At 39.1% G+C, this 18,266-nt stretch overlaps 1 protein-coding gene across 1 annotated transcript; it reads left to right on the top strand.

Annotated features, from left to right (window-relative positions):
* Positions 1-1,170: 1,170 nt before the first annotated feature.
* LOC149201033 (uncharacterized) lies at positions 1,171-5,747 on the top strand. The gene is made up of 4 exons (XM_089401170.1): positions 1,171-1,329; positions 2,346-2,556; positions 2,725-3,764; positions 3,870-5,747. Exons 1-4 carry the CDS (start codon positions 1,171-1,173, stop codon positions 5,745-5,747), a joined length of 3,288 nt encoding a protein of 1,095 aa, XP_089257296.1.
* Positions 5,748-18,266: the final 12,519 nt, after the last annotated feature.

The raw sequence follows: 18,266 nt of genomic DNA, 5'->3' as shown, positions 1-18,266 counted from the left end.
GAAGAAAGAAAAATTACTATATTGAAGTGTTTAATCCCACTCATAATCATCAACCAAAAGCATACATAGAGGCCAATACCTCTTGGAGAGCCAAAATTCTTATTGTTCAGTTAAGGACTAATTCTCATCAACTCCGTTGTGAAACAGGGCGCTGGAAAAGGCCAAAGGAAGTGTGGGAGGAAAGGGTATGCATTTTTTGTTCTTCCAGAAAAGTGGAAACAGAAAAACATTTCATTTTAGAATGTGAGGCCTTCAAAGACAACATGGAAAGTTATGCAGATACGCTGGCAGCTAGCTCTTGGGATAATCTATTTAACGAGGGGTTTGTCGAGAAGACGGGAGCATTTATTGTGAAGCTTCACAAAAAAAGGGCCGAATACATCAAGCAGATGAAAAAGCAATCTGTCCCATAGGCTATCTTTAGCCTCGTGGATGTTAAAATAATTTCTTTCTTTCTTTCTTTCTTATGCGCTGCTCCATGCTTATTAATGGCCGCGCTTATCGCATTAACCACCCGCATTCTGGGACTTCCATAATTCACGAAATCCTTCATCATTCAGGACTTCTCAATCCCTGGCACTTAACTCTCTTTTGTCTTTTTTTTCCAGGTTTGTTGTTGTTTCATCTTTTTTGTTTAATCCTAGTATATATATGGTATATGAATGTCCAACAATATCTGAAAATTACAACTCAGAATTTCGCATATGATGCATAAAAAACTTGCATCTGTTTTGTATGCGACTTAGCTCAATTCACTTCCGTTATGGAGGGACTCATCTTCTAATTTTTATTTTTAAATCTAATGATTTTCCAGCTTCTTAAAACTTGATGATGTACTATCTGATACCTTTATATTATCTGAATATAATACAATTGTGCTTTTTAGTTTTGAAAAAAACTCACGAAAGCACAACTCCAGTTTAAAATTTCGAAATACGAAATAGGCATTGTGGTGAGAGCGCGGGAAGGCCGCGTCCGCATTCCGCTCGCTAAGTAGAACTTAGCCACAAAAACAGATTTTCCCGGCGAAGCTGTGAAATAGTTTTTAAATATCTGTTCACTCGTGTTTCTCAGCCTAAATTCCTTAGCTGATGTGCTTCTGGAAACGGGTTCTCTGAACGTTTTAGGTTTTTCAGAGGCTTAGCTGGTGCCATTTTTTAGTGGGTAGATATGACAACACCCATAGAGCACATTGAAGAGATTAGGACACGCAAGTTTTCAATAGGTGGAGAGGACAATCCTCTCACAGAAGACCTGCATCACGCTGTCAAGCATCTCTCTACTGAACTCTACACCAAGGATGTGCACTTTCTCATGGAACTCATTCAGGTAAGGATATTCATTTTCTATTTGGGTTATATACAAATTTCAATGTCAGTCCAATTGGGTTTATAATTTCAGTTCAGTTCAATTTCTGTTAGGGTCATAGATAGATAGAGATGACTAAGTTTGGGTGGTGGTTGGGTTGTGATATGCAACTTCATGGGTGTTCAGTTCACATTACGCCCCATGGCTGCTACTAGCTCTGATTCCAATTCCCTGACCAGTATAGTTCTGGGAGGTATTTAAATTTTCGAGGCCCATAATCCTAGCTTTCTATTAAATGAATCAACAGTTTCCGTCACACCAAAAACCCGCTAGTTACACGACAACCCACCAGAATTATTAAACTTCCAAATCCTTATTATTGGTGTTGTGTACCGAGACCATGCTGAATTTTTTTTGGAATCTGGCTCAAAGAATTTCAGGAAATCTAATTGTTGCCGTATTTAAATTTTTCTTTTGGTAAAAATGGATTCAATCCCATCCAGAACCCGGATATTCAAAATTCTGAAATTTGAGAGTTGTAATTTAAATTTAAAAAAAATCTGCTAAATTTTTTCAAAATCATTACCAAAATTCTATTATTTTTTAAAGCAAAATTGTAACCAGTTTAAATTAATCCCATATGTAGCTAGTCAGGTAATTGATTCATATTACCTTGATGGAATAGTTAGTCAGGTAATTGATTCATATTACCTTGATTGCATAGTTAATGTGTTAATGTCATGTTCCCAGAGTGGCCATTAATCTAGTAATTGATTTTCAATGAAATGGGTATGACCATTACTCCATCAAAAATTAATTAGCCCCGTAATTACTTTTCAATGAAATGAATATGACAATTACTCCACCAAGAATTGCCTGTCTTCATGGTTCTAAATACCTCTAGGCATTACACTGATCACGAGAGCTAATATAATTTCAATTTCAGTTCAATTTCTATTTGGGTTTATACTCTCAATTTTATTTCAATATATATTTGATTCATAGATAAAGATTACTAAGCTTGAGTTATCTGCCAGAATACTGAAGATAATGACTATCCACCAAATGTTGAACCATCATTAGAATTTGTGATCACCAACAGAGATCTCACAGGTGTGGGTGCCCCTGCGACTCTGTTGGTCTTTAACAATGAGACTGGTTTTGCCAAGGGCAACATTGAATCTCTATGTAGTGTCGGGCAATCCACCAAGAAGGGAAGAAAACAAGAAGGCTACATTGGCGAGAAAGGTAGCCATCTTCCCCTCTTAGATCCTCTAACTGGAAAATGAAATGGGCTTTGGAAATATGAAGACTTTAGCTGTATTGTATTTGGTTTAATCTAATTTAACTTGCATATAATGTCTACTGTTGCCAAAAATGGCCAAAGAGATATACTCATTTATCTGAAATTTGCAGGCATCGGCTTTAAGAGCGTCTTCTCGATGAGCAAGCAGCCATACATCTTCAGCAACGGATATAAAATCAGGTTTAATGAGGTCCCTCCACCTGGGCCCAAAATTGGATATATCGTTCCAGAATGGATAGAAGAAAGGCCAGATATTGAGGAACTTCAGGAAGTACACGGTCAACGGGCCGAGCTTCCAAACACAATTATAGTTCTACCTTTGCGTCCAGAGAAGGTTGATGCTGTGAAAGCGCCGCTGGCGAATGTTCATCCTGAAGTAATTCTGTTTATGTCTAAAATAAAGAATCTATCTGTTCGGGAATATAATGAAGACACTCGCTTGAACAGGGTTAATGCAATCTCTATCTCACGAGAAACAGAATTCAGAACTGTGAAGAGTAGTGACAGTGAATGTTTCATTCTTCATCTTTCAGTGCAAGAAAATGAGGACAGAAACAGTGAATGCAGTTATTATATGTGGAGGCAGTGTTTTCCTGTGCAGGAGCGGAGTCGAGTAGAGGAGACGAAAGGCATCAACAAATGGGTAGTAACAGTGGCTTTCCCAATGGCACAACGCCTCAAAAGAACTGGAAATACGGTAGCTGCTGGTATTTATGCTTTTCTCCCCACAGAGACGGTCACTGGATTTCCATTTATAATTCAAGCAGATTTCTTACTTGTTTCTTCAAGGGAGAGCATCATTTTAGACAATAAGTGGAACCTGGGAATACTTAAGTGCATTCCACCAGCATTTTGTTCGGCCTTTATTACCCTTATGCACTGTGATGAATCAGCACCTACCATATCCAGTGCAAATTTCTTCAAGAACCTGCCAGTTAATATTCCCTCTTGTAGGGAGCTAAGACTAGTCAGGGATTCCATTCAGGCTCAGCTGAAGGAAGAAGAAGTCATCTTTTCTGAGACACACAATGCTTATTGTATGCCTAAAGAAGCTCACAGAATACTGCCTGCCTTCAGAGAGATAGTAGACACTGAAGCAAAAAGTGGCGTAGAGAGGCCTAGTGCTTTGCGGTCAACTGGGTTATTCATTGTACATTCTTGCATGGAGAAATTTTCACGAGGCTTGGAATTCCTAGGAGTGGGATATGTGCCTTACCAGTGGTACTCCAATTTCATTCAGAGCACCTCTGGCTAGGTTGCAAATCTGTCGGAGGATTTATACGTGCAACTTCTGCACTTGCTTGCTGAACACTGGGAGGAAGACCTTTCAAGTTCTATACGAAATGTTCCTCTCTTTAAGTATGTTAATGGTCGCAACAGAGTGGGTTGGGCTAGTTTATCTGATATATCTAATGGCTGCAGAATATATTTTTCCTCTGAAGTGGAACATATTTCATGGTTGGCAAGTTGGATTGGGGAGTTTGGAGGTGTAGTGAATTTCCAATTTATTCCAGATGGCACTCAAATGGCGATGCGAAATTTGGATTTTCCATGGCCAAAGTTACGGGAATGGTTAAATCACTATCCTCAGATCACTGAGCTTTCTGTTTCAAGTTTCAGTAAGCAGCTTCTAGAGCAAGCTAAGGTTTCCAGGAACAGGAAATTTGTCATCACTGTTACTCAGTTTTTATATTTTTCATATGCCAGTTACTATATCAACGGCAAAGATTTTCAAAGATTATGCTCAGATTTACCAGTAGTTGATGACTCTGGATACATAGTCATGAGTTCTGGAGTAAAACTTGTGCCGGCATCCATAAGCAAGTGGGCTAAACTACTGGGCACTGTGGGCAGCAAGCCATGGGCTGAACGTGAATTAGTGGCCCTGTCAAGTGCTTACATGAAACTACCTCCCTGTGCTGGTGGTTTGAAAGGGGAAGATGATCTTGAATCGTTCATCAGAATTGCGCTTGGAGCTGTGGATATTCCACATTTAAGTCCCTCAGATGTTGCTTTGCCTGGATTGTCTTCTCCTCTTGAGCAAGAGAAAGTCTTTTTACTCCTAGAGTGGATACAGTATTTGACAGCAAACCGTACTGAGACACTTCCAGAAGTGTTCATGAGAAGCATAACAGAAGGAAAATGGCTAAGAACATGTCGGGGGTGCCAATCTCCAAACATGTCATTTCTGTTCAATTGTCAGTTAAATGACCTTCCCTTCATTGATACTTCGTTTTACAGCAAACCCATGCATGACTTCAAGAGGGCCCTCCAATTGATGGGGGTTGTTGTTGAGTTCGGGAAAGGATGTTGTGACGTCATTGCCAAACATCTCCAAATGCACATGGAATTGCAAGCCATAACTAGGCTTTACAAATATCTTCATCACTTCAAATGGAAGCCTCGAGACACTAGCTCTGTTAAAATTTGGATTCCACTTGATGGTGGAGCTGGTGGTAAATGGAAGGATTCAAAACTGTGTGCAGTTCATGATGATGATGGCCTCTTTCACTCTAGGTTACATATATTGGAAAACTTGTATGAAGTAGAATTGCTTCCCTTCTTTTCTAGTTATCTTGGCGTGTCTCTGCATCCCAGAATTGAAGATTATTGCAGTCTATGGCTAGATTGGGTATCCCGTAATCACGAGGCGTCTGCAGCAGAGTGTTGCTTAGTTTGGAGAAAAATCTTAAAACACTGGGCCCATTCATCTCAGAAAATAAAGCAATGTCTTCGCAGAGGATGTCTTAGATTGCCAACTTACACAAGCACTGGGGATATCCAGCTAAGTGCTCCAAATGAAACCTTCATTCTTGATGATTTGCAGTTGAAAGAATTGTTCATGAGAGCTTCTACGAGGCCAGCATTTGCATGGCATCCTAACCCTTCTGATCCTGAGATACCATTGGATTCATTATTCTATATTTATATCCATCTTGGAGCACGGAATATATCCCATTCAACACAAAAAGTTGAGCTATCTGTTCCGAATAACTTCTCTTTGCGGAGGATTCCAGCAGGAGGGGGAATGGTCAGAAAAGGACTATACAGAATTGTTCTCGCATATCTCGCACACCCCTCATTCAAATTGTCACCCAATAAAAGACATCAAATTGTGAGTACTTTTTGTTGAGTCTATTGCCTATGAATCTACTAAAGCTTTCACAGTCAAGTATTCACTTTCACTACCAACAGAAAATGGTCTAACAATGAAGATTGAAGCAAGAAAAACTTGTATGGCAAGATGGGAAAGAGGAGCAGCGAATTTTGATACAAAGTCATGATCCACGCAATCTGATGGCAAAGATGTCCTTGGCAACTGATTTTGCAGAGGTGATTTCCGCTGGCCTGTTGTCAGAGCACCCGGATCTTGTTGCAGGATTATGTGAAATGATCAAATTAGGGTGTATTTTAAGATTTGATGACGAGGCAGTAAATCTCATGCTCCAGTCCAAAATCTTCCAACTGTTTGTTGAGGATGAAGATTTCCTGTTATCTATTTTTCCAGAGGTGATTGAAAGTTTCGTTCCATCAGAACCACCAAGAACGTCATCTACAGATAATTTTGGGGACAGGGAAAGCATCAGCTGGACAGATAAGGCAATGGAGTCAACTGCTGGACAGATTTCACCTGTTTGTTTAAACAGAAGTATGTTAAGGGGCTGGGAAAGCATTGAGCCACCAGCTGAGGCAATAAGGTCAACCATAAAGATGTCGCCTGATTGTCTGAAAGGATGGGAGAAGAGGTTGATTACTTTTCAACAAGTAATTGACAATATGAAAGAATCTGAACCCAAGAGTATGAAAATGAAGCTGGTGAGGTTACTGTTTCCGTCAAAACCATCAGATGGAAAACATTTACACTTGTATCTTAAGCTTATCGGTAATGCTCAACTTAAGATGTTCATTGCTTTAGAAGTGATGGGTTGCGATAAAAACAGCTGGCTGATGCCCCTAAAACAGAAGGATTTACTTTATAGTTCTGACTGGAAAAAACACGAAGAAATTGTAGATTTGGGGAAATATTTTGGTGGAAGTCGAAAAGCTGAGCAGTCTTCATCTTCCTCTTCTACCGGTGAGGATGAATTTGAGTTTGAGATGTTGAAGGCTCTTGTAGGAGCGGTGGTTTTAAGCTTTTATGTAGCAGAAGGCAATAAACATCAAACTTCTTAGCCAACTGAAATTTTGGACTGCCTAAATAGAAAGATGGTAAATGGTAAATTTGCGCAATAATATTTTGGCAAGGAAAGTTTCCATGGTCATTTTGTTTCAAAGCAAACATCTCTCTGTAATGGTAATTATTATATCTTTTTGATGTTCAGCATCTATCATACTGATATAAATTTGTTTGTCAACAAGTCAACAAACAAAATGCCAAGCAAAAGGTTCCAATGTTCTGACTCCTTTTTGTACATATCTATGCTAGATGCTTTGGGGACTGGGAACATAGTAATGCTTCTAGAAAGCATCTTCTGATGCAACATCCATCCTTGTCAGGTGGCCATTGTTCAGTGATGTATCTTATATTTTAGTTATTTTTGAGAGTTGTTATGTTTGTAACAGTTTTAAGTTTCATGTTATCTTCTAGGGTTGTTATGCTTGTAGTAGAATTGGGTGTCTTGCCACTTGAGAAAGTTATCCAAACAAAGGGAAGGAACCCTACTAGTATCTCAATTGATGATAATGCACTCTTCTACATGCTATTAAAATCCTCACTCTAGAAATAAGCATTCAGAGGGGGAAGGATTGCATTTGCAAGCTGGTCTGCCTTTCTAGGTCTATTTTTGTGCAAAGTTGTTTCCAATATTCATGGAATACAAATAAAACCAAACATTTTGCAATCGCAGTAATTCATTTGTGGTGTTGTGATACAATGCTATTGATGAGCTACTTGGTTAACCATTCATGAGAGGCACTCAATTAATCAGAAAAGTAAAACTACAGCTAGAGGACGTGAACATAAATATTTCTTCACCAATAAAATGGATAGTGTTGCAAATGCTGAAAGGTTGTTTTTGAAAGCATTAGAACGAAAGAACATAACTCCACAATATAGAGAATTGCTAAGACTTTTTCCGTCTCTTTAGGCTTTTAGGTGATGTGCTTTATATGTAACAAGCAAGTGTGAGTTAGCAATAATTATTCAAGGATGCTTGTTAATTTTTAGGCAATGTTCTATGCTTGTAACAATTACTTCAATGTCTTATTAGCCCAATAACAATTCTACTTCAAGTGTCCAATAGAAATCACTTAGCATTTAGCATCAATAGTAATTGTAGATAGAAAATCATCAACAATATGCACAAGAAGACAAGCCAAGACAATGAACACAAAGATATAGCTAATGCCAGGACAAAAGCCCACAAGGGGGAAACCCAACCAATCCTTCTTATTGATCAATATCAAATGTTCAACAAAGAGAGAAGATCCAATGTAGTACAATGATGATGACGTCAAAGTCAAGACTTTGACTTATCCAACAAAGATGACCAACCAATATCCAATGTCAAATGATGAACAAGAAGCCAAGATTGATCAAAGATAATCTTGTTCAATTTTTTCAATCTTGAAGTAGATAATAATAGTCATTGTGCTTTAACCAATCAAGTCAACGGTGGTAAAAAAATAGTCGAATAGTCTCCAAAGAACTCAGTCAAAGTAGCAAGAAACTTGGCCTCTAAAACAAGTCTATCAACCCAAAACAATGAAGAAAATTAGTTAAACTTCGGTCAATAGTTTGTGGTCAACACTAATCCACCTACTAAAAAATCTTTGATGTGTGTGATAATAGATTTGGCCTGCCCAAATTGAATATTCCTAGTCAAAATCGTAGTCAAATAGAGTTAGAATCTCCTTGGTCAACGCTGGTCAAAGGTGCTAAACAGAGAGGTTAATGTAGTAGTCAAAGATGCCTAGAAAGAGTCTTCGCACGTGTGGAGAAGCTACCTCAAAAAGAATATGAACCAATCAGAAGAGAGATTATTTGTGATGTGATGAGATTGCGAAATGAGGAGCCCTTTAGGTGTATTTATATGAGTCAACGCGGGGGTTAAGGGTAATGTCTCTTCGTCAATGTGAGTTGACTTGAAATAGTGCCATTTGTAGGTGTGAATTTTTTTTGATTTTCAAGGTGAAGGAAGATGCCATCAAGGGTGATCTATAGAAGAAATAAGCCATCAGAGGAGGGGCTTCCAAGAGGGGGAATTATCCCCTAGTTGCACTCTTTAACACTCCCTCTCAACTAGGGAGTAATTCGACTTGACAACATCCATCCACTGCTATGCCATCATAACCGTAATGTACCATTTATGCAACTTGTCTCGTCTTTGTTGAAGATTGATATCATAGTTCAATAAGAAAGCATCAAAAGAGGGTGGGTCACAAGACCCTGCCACCCTCAACAAAAATGACAGAGGCAAGTCCTCATGTTCAGGGGTAGAACCCCTAATAGGCTTGATACATAGTGGTCAAGTGTTGAACATCATGCATCCTAGTCATAGGGAATACAGTAGTACCTGAAGTGTTAGTCGGTAGTACTAATTAACCTCAACCGCTTTTCCCAACTCATTGGCCATATCAGAGGTACTTCCCAAAAGTCTCAAACTGCAAGGGTAGGATGTATGTTGGGGTATCCATAGGGGAAGGTGAACCACTCACCCTGTTCTCATATAACGTACTTCATAGGGGAAGGTGAACCACTCACCCTATGCTCAAACATGTCATGGTATGTACTCCACAGGGGAAGGTGAACCACTCATCCTATGCTCATATAACTCCTAGTACCCCAGCCCCTAGGAGCTCTTAGAGCTCAATGTTCAACTGGGACCCTCATGGGAAGGTCTTTCCATGACTCCAAGTCTCTCTCTGAAGGCTAAGAACTTGGCCTTCCCCAAAGGCTTTGTGAGGATGTTAGCAACAAGTTCATTCATCCCGATGATGTGATGGAGCCTTATTGCTCCCTATTGTACTATATTCCAAATAAAGTGGTACCTGATATCAATATGTTTAGTCTTGTCGTGGAATACAAGATTTTCTGAAAAGCGAATCCCACTTTGATTATCACAATAAATGACAGTGGTACCCAACACGTGCTCAAATAGCTCACTAAAGAGCTTCCTCAACCAAATGGCTTCACAAGCCATACTAGCAACAATATGCTCAACCTTAGCGGTGCTTAGTGCACAAACTTTTGTTTCCAACTCGTCCAAGAAATTGAAGCAAGCCCCAAAGAGAAGCAACACCCAAATGTGCTTTTTCTATCCACCACACTACTAACCCAGTCGACATTAGTATATTCATGTAGTCTCAGATCCTCGATAGTGTACCTCAGTCCATGGTTGATAGTACCATGAATATATCTTAGAAGATTCTTGGCAACGACCCAATGTACATGATGAGGCTCAACCATAAATTGACTCAATGTATTAATAACAAACCATATGTCTAGTCGCGTGTTCGCCAAGAACATCAAAGTTCCCACAAGTTGTCTATATTCAGAAGGATTTGCTAAATCTAGAACAACATCTCCACATAACCTTTTGAAATTCAGTTCCATCGGTGGTCATTGACTTGCATTCCACCATGCCGCATCTCTCTAACAACTTCACAATATATTTTCCTTGAGAAAGGAAAATCTCACCTGGCTTTTGCCATACCCCCAAGCCTAGGAAGTAGTGCATCAATCATAGGTCCTTCATCTCGAATTTAGAAGTCAACACCCTTTTACATTGATAAATGAGAGGGTCTACACCAGTTAGAAATAGATCATCAACTTATAAGACCAAATAAGATCATCGTAGCTCCTTGTAAATCCCAGATTCATGAGATAGCTATAATCTCATACCAAGCCCTAGGGGCTTGCTTTAACCCATAGAGGGCTTTCTTCAACCTGCATAGATGTGTCCTTCTATCTTTCTCTTCAAAACCTTAAGGTTGTTCCAAGTAGACTTCCTTCTTAAGTGAACCATTTAAGAATGTGGTCTTGACATCCATTTGATACAGGCACCATTCTTGATTTGTAGCAAGAGCAACTATGGATCGTATAGTGGTGTGTGAGGCAACTGGTGCAAATATCTCATCATAGTCAACTCCTTCCTTTTGAGAAAATCCATGAGCCACTAAACTTGCCTTATATTTCTCTGCATGTCTATCAGTTCCATGCTTAATCTTGTAGATCCATTTTGAAGTGACCACAGACTTATCCTTGGGTTTAGGCACCACTTCACATACATTGTTTTTCATGATTGATTCATATACCTCAACCATAGCATCTTTCCATAGCTGTTTGATCCGATTTGGATCATTATATTATTTTTCATCCATCATGATGCATTTGGAGTGAAAAAAGTGGAGGAATCAGTTCATGGGACCGTTTTTACCAGTGGGACCTAGTTTGGCAAAACAAGGGCTTAAACCTTCCGGGAGTGTTTTGAGGCATCAAACGACGTTTTTTGGGGGTAAAACTTTGCGGCCGCAACACATTTTCTTGTTATTCTACACAGAGAGACCTTTCCAACGGTGCAAGAAGCGTGCCAATCAGAGTCTGTATGCAAAAGTTATGCCAGTAAGAAGTTGACCTTCCTATTTTCACACCTATAGTTCGGGGGATGCCGCGTCAACCCCCATTATTCATGGAAAAGGGGCTGGCCACGAGTTTGTGATGTAAAAGACTCTAGAAGGGTCTATTTTGTAACTCTAGTTAAGAGTTGATGTAGTCAAACTTAACCACTAGTAGGCTATTAGGGTGTGTTATAACCAGGCCACTAGGAGGAAGAGGCGTTCCATTCTTTCGAGAGCATTTTGTTCCATAATTGAACAAAGATAGCCATGAGAGATAGGAGGTAGAGCAGAGGATATGTGCACTGTAGCAGCCCACATACCACAAACATTACTTCTTTGTACCTGCAACCATATTTTCAGATAGAGAAAGAGAGCGAAGTGGCCTCACCTTCTAGTTGGGTTTGCTCCCGAAAGGGTTTCCCAAAGAGCATATCTTGTGTCTTGTGTGTGGGTGTGCTTATTTTTTCATTCTCTATTTTTCTACATAATTTTCATTCACATGCATGCTCTAATTATAGTTAAATCCATAGATCTTAAAGTTTAATAAATTATAATAGTGTAGAAATTTCAGTATTTTAATAAAATATTAGATCTGTTGTGACGAACTATCCAGTGGAATATCCACGACAATTTACGGATCATTTGGTATTAGAGCAGGTTTCTTTGGGTATTTTGTGGAGATTGCAATGATCTAGATCGGTGGGCTAAAAATCGTAAAACCCTAATCATGGGCAAATCTATAAACGATCCTCGTGATCCTATAGAGGTGAGGTTTTTGCAGCTTGAACAACAAGTCACGGATATAAACCGCAATGTAAACCTCCTTATGGTGGCCCTAAGCAATAAGATGGGGGTTCGAATGCACAGGACAAATCAAAAGGGGGAGTAGGAGATCGGGAAGACACAACGAACCAACCAAAGAAAGAACTCGTAAAATATCAACCCAGTTCGAGTGTCGTGAATCAATCTCTGTTCAAAATGGATGAAAAATTCAATATCAAGTCATACAATGATGAGATCGACGCTCTGAAGTTGAACCACTGGTTGCAACAATTGGAAGTTTATTTCAGTGTTCATCAGATTGAGGAAGGGCAAAAGATCTCATTTGCGCAGCTGAATTCTAGGGCCATGCATTGACTTGGTGGGAGAGTCACACCGAAACCTCGAGGTTGGAGGGAGAACCTTTAGTGACTAAGTGGGATGATTTCAAAAGCCTCATTAAGTCACATTTTTATCCCATTGGGTACGTGGAGGACCAGTGGATCCAGTGGCATTACTTGTAGGAAAAAATCGGGCCTAAGTGTGTAGGAGTACACCACATAATTCAGAAAGATGACTATAATGTTGGGTATCTCTCTGAAGAACAAAGATGTAATTAAGTATTTGGGGGGTCTGCACCGCCATTTGCGTGAGCAAGTGATGTTGTTCAAGCCCAAATTAGTGGACAAGGCTTTTGTACATGCAAAGTACCTAGGGAACATAGGCCTAAAAAGAGTGTAATTAAGTGGATCGAAGTAGAAGGAGCAACAAGAAGATTCTAAGGAGGTGTTATGAGGAATTTTGCATCTACGGATAAATACTAATTCCCTAGGTAGGTAGCTATACCTAGAACAACAGATTTAAAGCGCTTATCCTTTTTCTATAGACGATAAATAAGACAAAGGGAATCAAAGGACCTACTTGTTCTTTCGCTTTCCTTTTGTCTCCTTTGTATGACTCTCGTCGCTCCTTCTTGAACTTAACTCGCTCAAAAAGTACCTGCAAGCATAAACAAAAGACAAAGAACCAATCAAAGCAAGAGATCTATCGACTATAAGTAAATGGAATCAGATACATTCACACATATAAACATCATATATCAAGATAAGCATATGGAAAAAGGTGTAAACAACTTTATTAAGTAGAAGGAAGAATTACAACCATGAAGTCTGATCCATTGCCACTCTTCCAGCTTGGGTTCCAACCAACATCACATCAATAGCACAACACTCTGGCAGCGTAACAACACTTGCTTATAATTTCAATATTCACACCAACAGTATCTCCTTACAAACTCTCAAATTCCAGTCCCTAATCACTTAGATGAGTGCTCAATTTATAGGAAAATGGAGGAGGTTTGGTCATAAATGAGGGTATTGAATGGCCTTCCAAACTTAGAGTTAGTTTCCATGGAGGAAGCGATGAGAGGATAGGAGGTTACTTAACTCATTCCCTATCCAATTTCGAGCTCATAGGAGATGATAAGTGTTAGAATATTCTAGATGGCTCCAGAAGATAAGAATATTATCAGAACCCTATGTGAATTTCGCTCAATCTCGCCCTACGCCAGTCAAAGTGAGCCTAGGTGCTCTGCAGAGCACCCTGACATGGGCCTACCTGCACTGAAGTGCACTTACCCTTGTCCAAGGTTGCGTTGGTCCCTCAAGGAGACTTTTCTAGAGGGATTTAGGCCAAGAAACTCTCAGGGAAGGAGGCATTCAAAGTGGTGACTTGTCTAGGGCATGTAGCAACTGAATTAGCGGTTGATGAGCCCTAATGGTACTGATCTAAATGATGGGAGTGATGTGCCCAAATGGATCTGTAACAGGAGGGGGAGAAGAAGCAAACAGGGTGAAAATATAAAAAGACGACATCCACAACACACTAGTGCAAAGATCCTTGAAACCACTGCAACATTGATGGCCATATAGAGGAGAAGTGTTGAAAGTTGCATCCAGAGCAAAACCTGAAGAACAAGAAGAAAGATAATAAGAGAAAGAATTTCATGGCCACTGATTAGAGAAACCAAGTTGAAAGCAACTTGGACGTGGATGACAAGATCATATGTACATCAGTGCAGAAGGAGGTGAATCTGAGTAGCCTTCAACAATAGTAAGAGAAAGAAATGACCAAACTCTTCTATATAAAGATACAGGTCAAGAAGACAAATATTGATGCTATGTTTGACTCAGGATCGCAGGCGAATCTCATTGCAACAGAGCTTATCAAGAAGCTTGGGCTAGAAGTTCGTGATCATCCAAACCCATATCCACTGGGATGGGAAAATGAAAAGTTGAAGGTAACAAAACAATGCAAAATTAGATTTTCTATCAATATTGGTTTTATTGATGAAGTAGATATGGATGTGGTTCCCCTTGATGTATGTGGATTCGTGGTTGGGAGTCCATACATGTACATGTGTGATGCACTATTCATGAGGAGAGCTAACCAGTACCGGCTCATCAAGGATGGAAAATCATTCATCATCAACACGCACAAAGGCAAGTCGAAAATCTCGCTAGTAAGTGCCAACCAAGCCAAGAAATTGATCAGATCCAACAAGAAGTATGTTTTGTTGTTTTTAAGAGAAAATCAGTCTAAAGAGGATTCAATAAGAGGCAAGGCATCCCTAGAGGGGTGTACTATGAAACATAAACAAAAATTGGAGGACTTGTTACAGGCATATAAGGATGTGTTCTGAAATCCTAAAGGGTTACCATCTAAGAGAGAAGTGGAGCATGAGATCCAACTATTGTCATACTCCCAATTGCCAAATATTGGTATGTACAGACAATCTGTTATAGAAACAAGTGAGGTGAAGAAACCGTTGCAACAGTAACTGGAACAAGGTGTCATTCGACCTAGTACATCACCATGTGGTTCACCATCATTCATTGTGCCAAAGAAGGATGGGACTTGGCAAATGTGTATAGATTATAGGGCGTTGAATAAAATCACGCTCAAGAACAAATACCCCCTACCTAGGATAAACGATTTGCTAGATCATTTGCAACAAACAAAATGTTTCACCAAGTTGGACTTGAAGTCTGGATATCACCAGGTTCGAGTCAAAGAAGAAGACACATGGAAGTCACCTTCAAAACCAAGTAATGTTTGTATGAGTGGTTAGTTATGTCATTTGGCCTATGTAATGCACTAGCTACGTTTATGAGATTAATGAATGATATATTGCACCCTTTTATAGATTCATTTGTTATTGTTTATCTGGATGATATAATAGTATATAGTGCTACCTGGGAGGAGTATATTTCACATTTGATGCAGGTGTTGGAAACATTGAAGAAACACCAGCTGCTAGCAAATCTCAAGAAGTGTGAGTTTGCACAACAATATTTGGTGTATTTGGGGTATGTGACCGGTGGAGGAAAGTTGAAGATAGATCCTTCCAAGATGGAGGCCATCATGAAATTGTCGGTGCCTACAAATGTTTTTGAGGTCAATAGTTTCATGGGGCAACACAATACTTGAGGAAATTCATAGCTTCATTTTCAGTGGTAGTATCACTGCTCCACGCCATAACAACAAGTGGCAAGAGTTTCTAGTGGGGAAAAGGTCAGCGAAAGGCTTTCAAGGAGCTAAAGAAAAAGATTAGTCAAGCACCAGTTCTGGCATTACCAAACTTGTAGCAACCCTTTGAATAGGAGACAGATGCGAGTGGGTATGTTATGGGAGTTGTATTGATGCAAGGAGAAAGGATCATTTGATACCATTCTAAACTATTTCATGGGTCAATTCTTAACTACCCTTCCTACGATAATGGGCTCTATGCCATGGTGCAAGGTGTGAACAAGTGGAAGCACTATCTGATGGGAAAGGAGACAATAATCCACACAGATCACCAACTGTTATAGTACTTGCAGACCCAGAGTAAGCTACAACAGACCATGCATTACAAGTGGATGGGGCTTTTACATCAATTTCATTTGCTCATTAAGTATAAGAAGGGAAGCACAAACAAGTTGGCCGACATGCTTTCAAGGCCACCCACATCAAAATTTACAACTTTGGGGACTCTTATGCACATGTAGCCATTCACCCATGATGCATACAGAGAGACATATGCAGAAAATGAGGACTTCAAGGAGGTGTATCAACAGTTGCAGACTCAGAGTCATGTGCATGATGATGATAGCACAGTTGACTACCATCTCCAAGATGGGTTACTCTGCAGGTTGGATAAGTTATGTGTTCCTATAAGTGAGCTTTTGAAACAGATTAGAGAGGCTCACACCTCCAAGGTTGCAGAGCACTTTGCTGTAGGGAAGACAATGGCTAACTTATAGAGGTATGTGTACTGGCTCAAGATGCAAGAGTAGGTAGCTAGGCTCATAAGAGGATGCATTCTTTGTTGTACCAGTGATTCTAGCAATAGGAAACATGGTCTATACCATCCCTTACATGTACTTACTCGTCCTTGGGAAAACATACCCATGGACTTTGTGGGAGGTTTACCGACAACTAGGAAGGGACATGACTACCTGTTCGTGGTAGTTGATAGGTTCATCAAGATGCATGTTATGATGCACTTTAAAAAGACCATTATCGAACAAGAAGTAACAAACTTGTTCTTTGGACAGGTCTGGGTGCATTTTTGGATACCAAGGAGCATCATTTCAAATAGGGATAGAAGATTTCTCAATGCATTCTGGACTTCATTATGGGAGAAGATGGACACAAAGTTGAAGAGATCTAAAACATTCCATCCACAGACATATGGGTAGACAGAAGTAGTCAACAAGACTTCGGTGCAGCTTATGAGGGGATACAACCAGAAGCATCTGAAGACCTGGGATGAAAATATGGTATATATACAACATTATTATAACAAAGAAATCCACACTTCTATAGGAAAGTCCCCATTTGAGACTTGTTTTGGATATTTGCCACATTCACATTTGGATATTGCATATGGGCAACATGGAGGAGTGAGGGAAGACCTTACATGAGAACCTTTGAGGGATGAAACATTTATAGAGAAGATCAGACAAATCCATCTATAGGTACAAGAAACATTGTAGAATTCGCAACAGAAGTATAAGGCGAGGCATGATTAGCACAAAATAGAGAAATCATTCAAGGTGGGAGACAGAATATGGATACAATTGAACAAGGAGAGGTTGCAGGGGCCTGGTAAGAAAATCAAGGCTCTAAGGTATGGCCTCTTTGAGATAGTGAAAAAGGTGGGTGATAATGCTTATCGACTCAGTTTACCACCATATATGCTAGGGAAAATTTTAAGAACCACCCTAAATTTATATGTATAATAAATGGGCAAATCCCCATGACACATAGGAAAAATGGGAGGTGATTTTATCATTAATATAATATGTATATATATTTTTTTGGTGAATCTCTCACCAGATTATATTATCTTGTAAAGTCATGGCGAATTTTTCACTGAATTATAAAATCTTGTAAGATCTTGGAAAATCTTTCACTGAATAATAAAACATTGTGAAGTCTTGACGAATGTTTTGTTAAAGTATGAAACAATATATGATAATAATAAAACATATTCATTAAACTGTAATATACTAACATACATGTTTGGAAAAAAGAAACATAATTTTCTTTTCCTACAAACAATGTTGCAAGTTTTAGTGGCCATGTTTGTCATGGTAGGAGAGATTAATGTTTTCTCTACCACTTTTGTCAAGCTACCATTCTTGCCAAGCTATCAAATTTCTTTCTTATTCCATAGACTCCAACTGCGAGATAAAAAAAAAAAAAAACACATCAAGTTTGTTTATCCCAACACGCCAACAAGTAGCAAACCCCAACTATATAATATAATGAAGTACTAGGTATCCCAAAGGCCTAAAGGGGATCTAATGGAAAGAAGTGGCCGTTATGAGAAGCCTTTCAATCAATATATAACTATATAAATGTAGATTTATTATTATTTTAATTGGAAATCTTCAATTAAATAATAAAATTTAATTACCTCTCTCCCAATCTAAATTTCTTATTAGCATAATTCACTACCTTTATACCATTTTTAACAGCATTGTAACATGTGGATTAATTTCCTTTTTGGTGCACAATTTCCGCCTTTTAGGACAATATGGTGCAGTGACCCAACCCCTAATCTAAGTTTTTTATTAGCATAATTCACTACCTTCATAACATTTTTAACAGCATTGTAACATGTGGATTAATTTCATTTCTGGTGCACAATTTCCGCCTTTTAGGACAATATGGTGCAGTGACCCAACCCCTAATCTAATTTTTTTATTAGCATAATTCACTACCTTCATACCATTTTTAACAACGTTGTAACATGTGGATTAATTTCATTTTTGGTGCACAATCT

The sequence above is a fragment of the Pinus tabuliformis genome, chromosome 2_1, assembly GCF_031772625.1.
Source record: "Pinus tabuliformis cultivar Carrire ecotype Pingquan chromosome 2_1, CPIR1, whole genome shotgun sequence".
Classification (NCBI taxonomy): domain Eukaryota; kingdom Viridiplantae; phylum Streptophyta; class Pinopsida; order Pinales; family Pinaceae; genus Pinus; species Pinus tabuliformis.
Note: the sequence above shows the minus strand (reverse complement) of the source record. Positions and strands in the feature narration are given on the sequence as shown.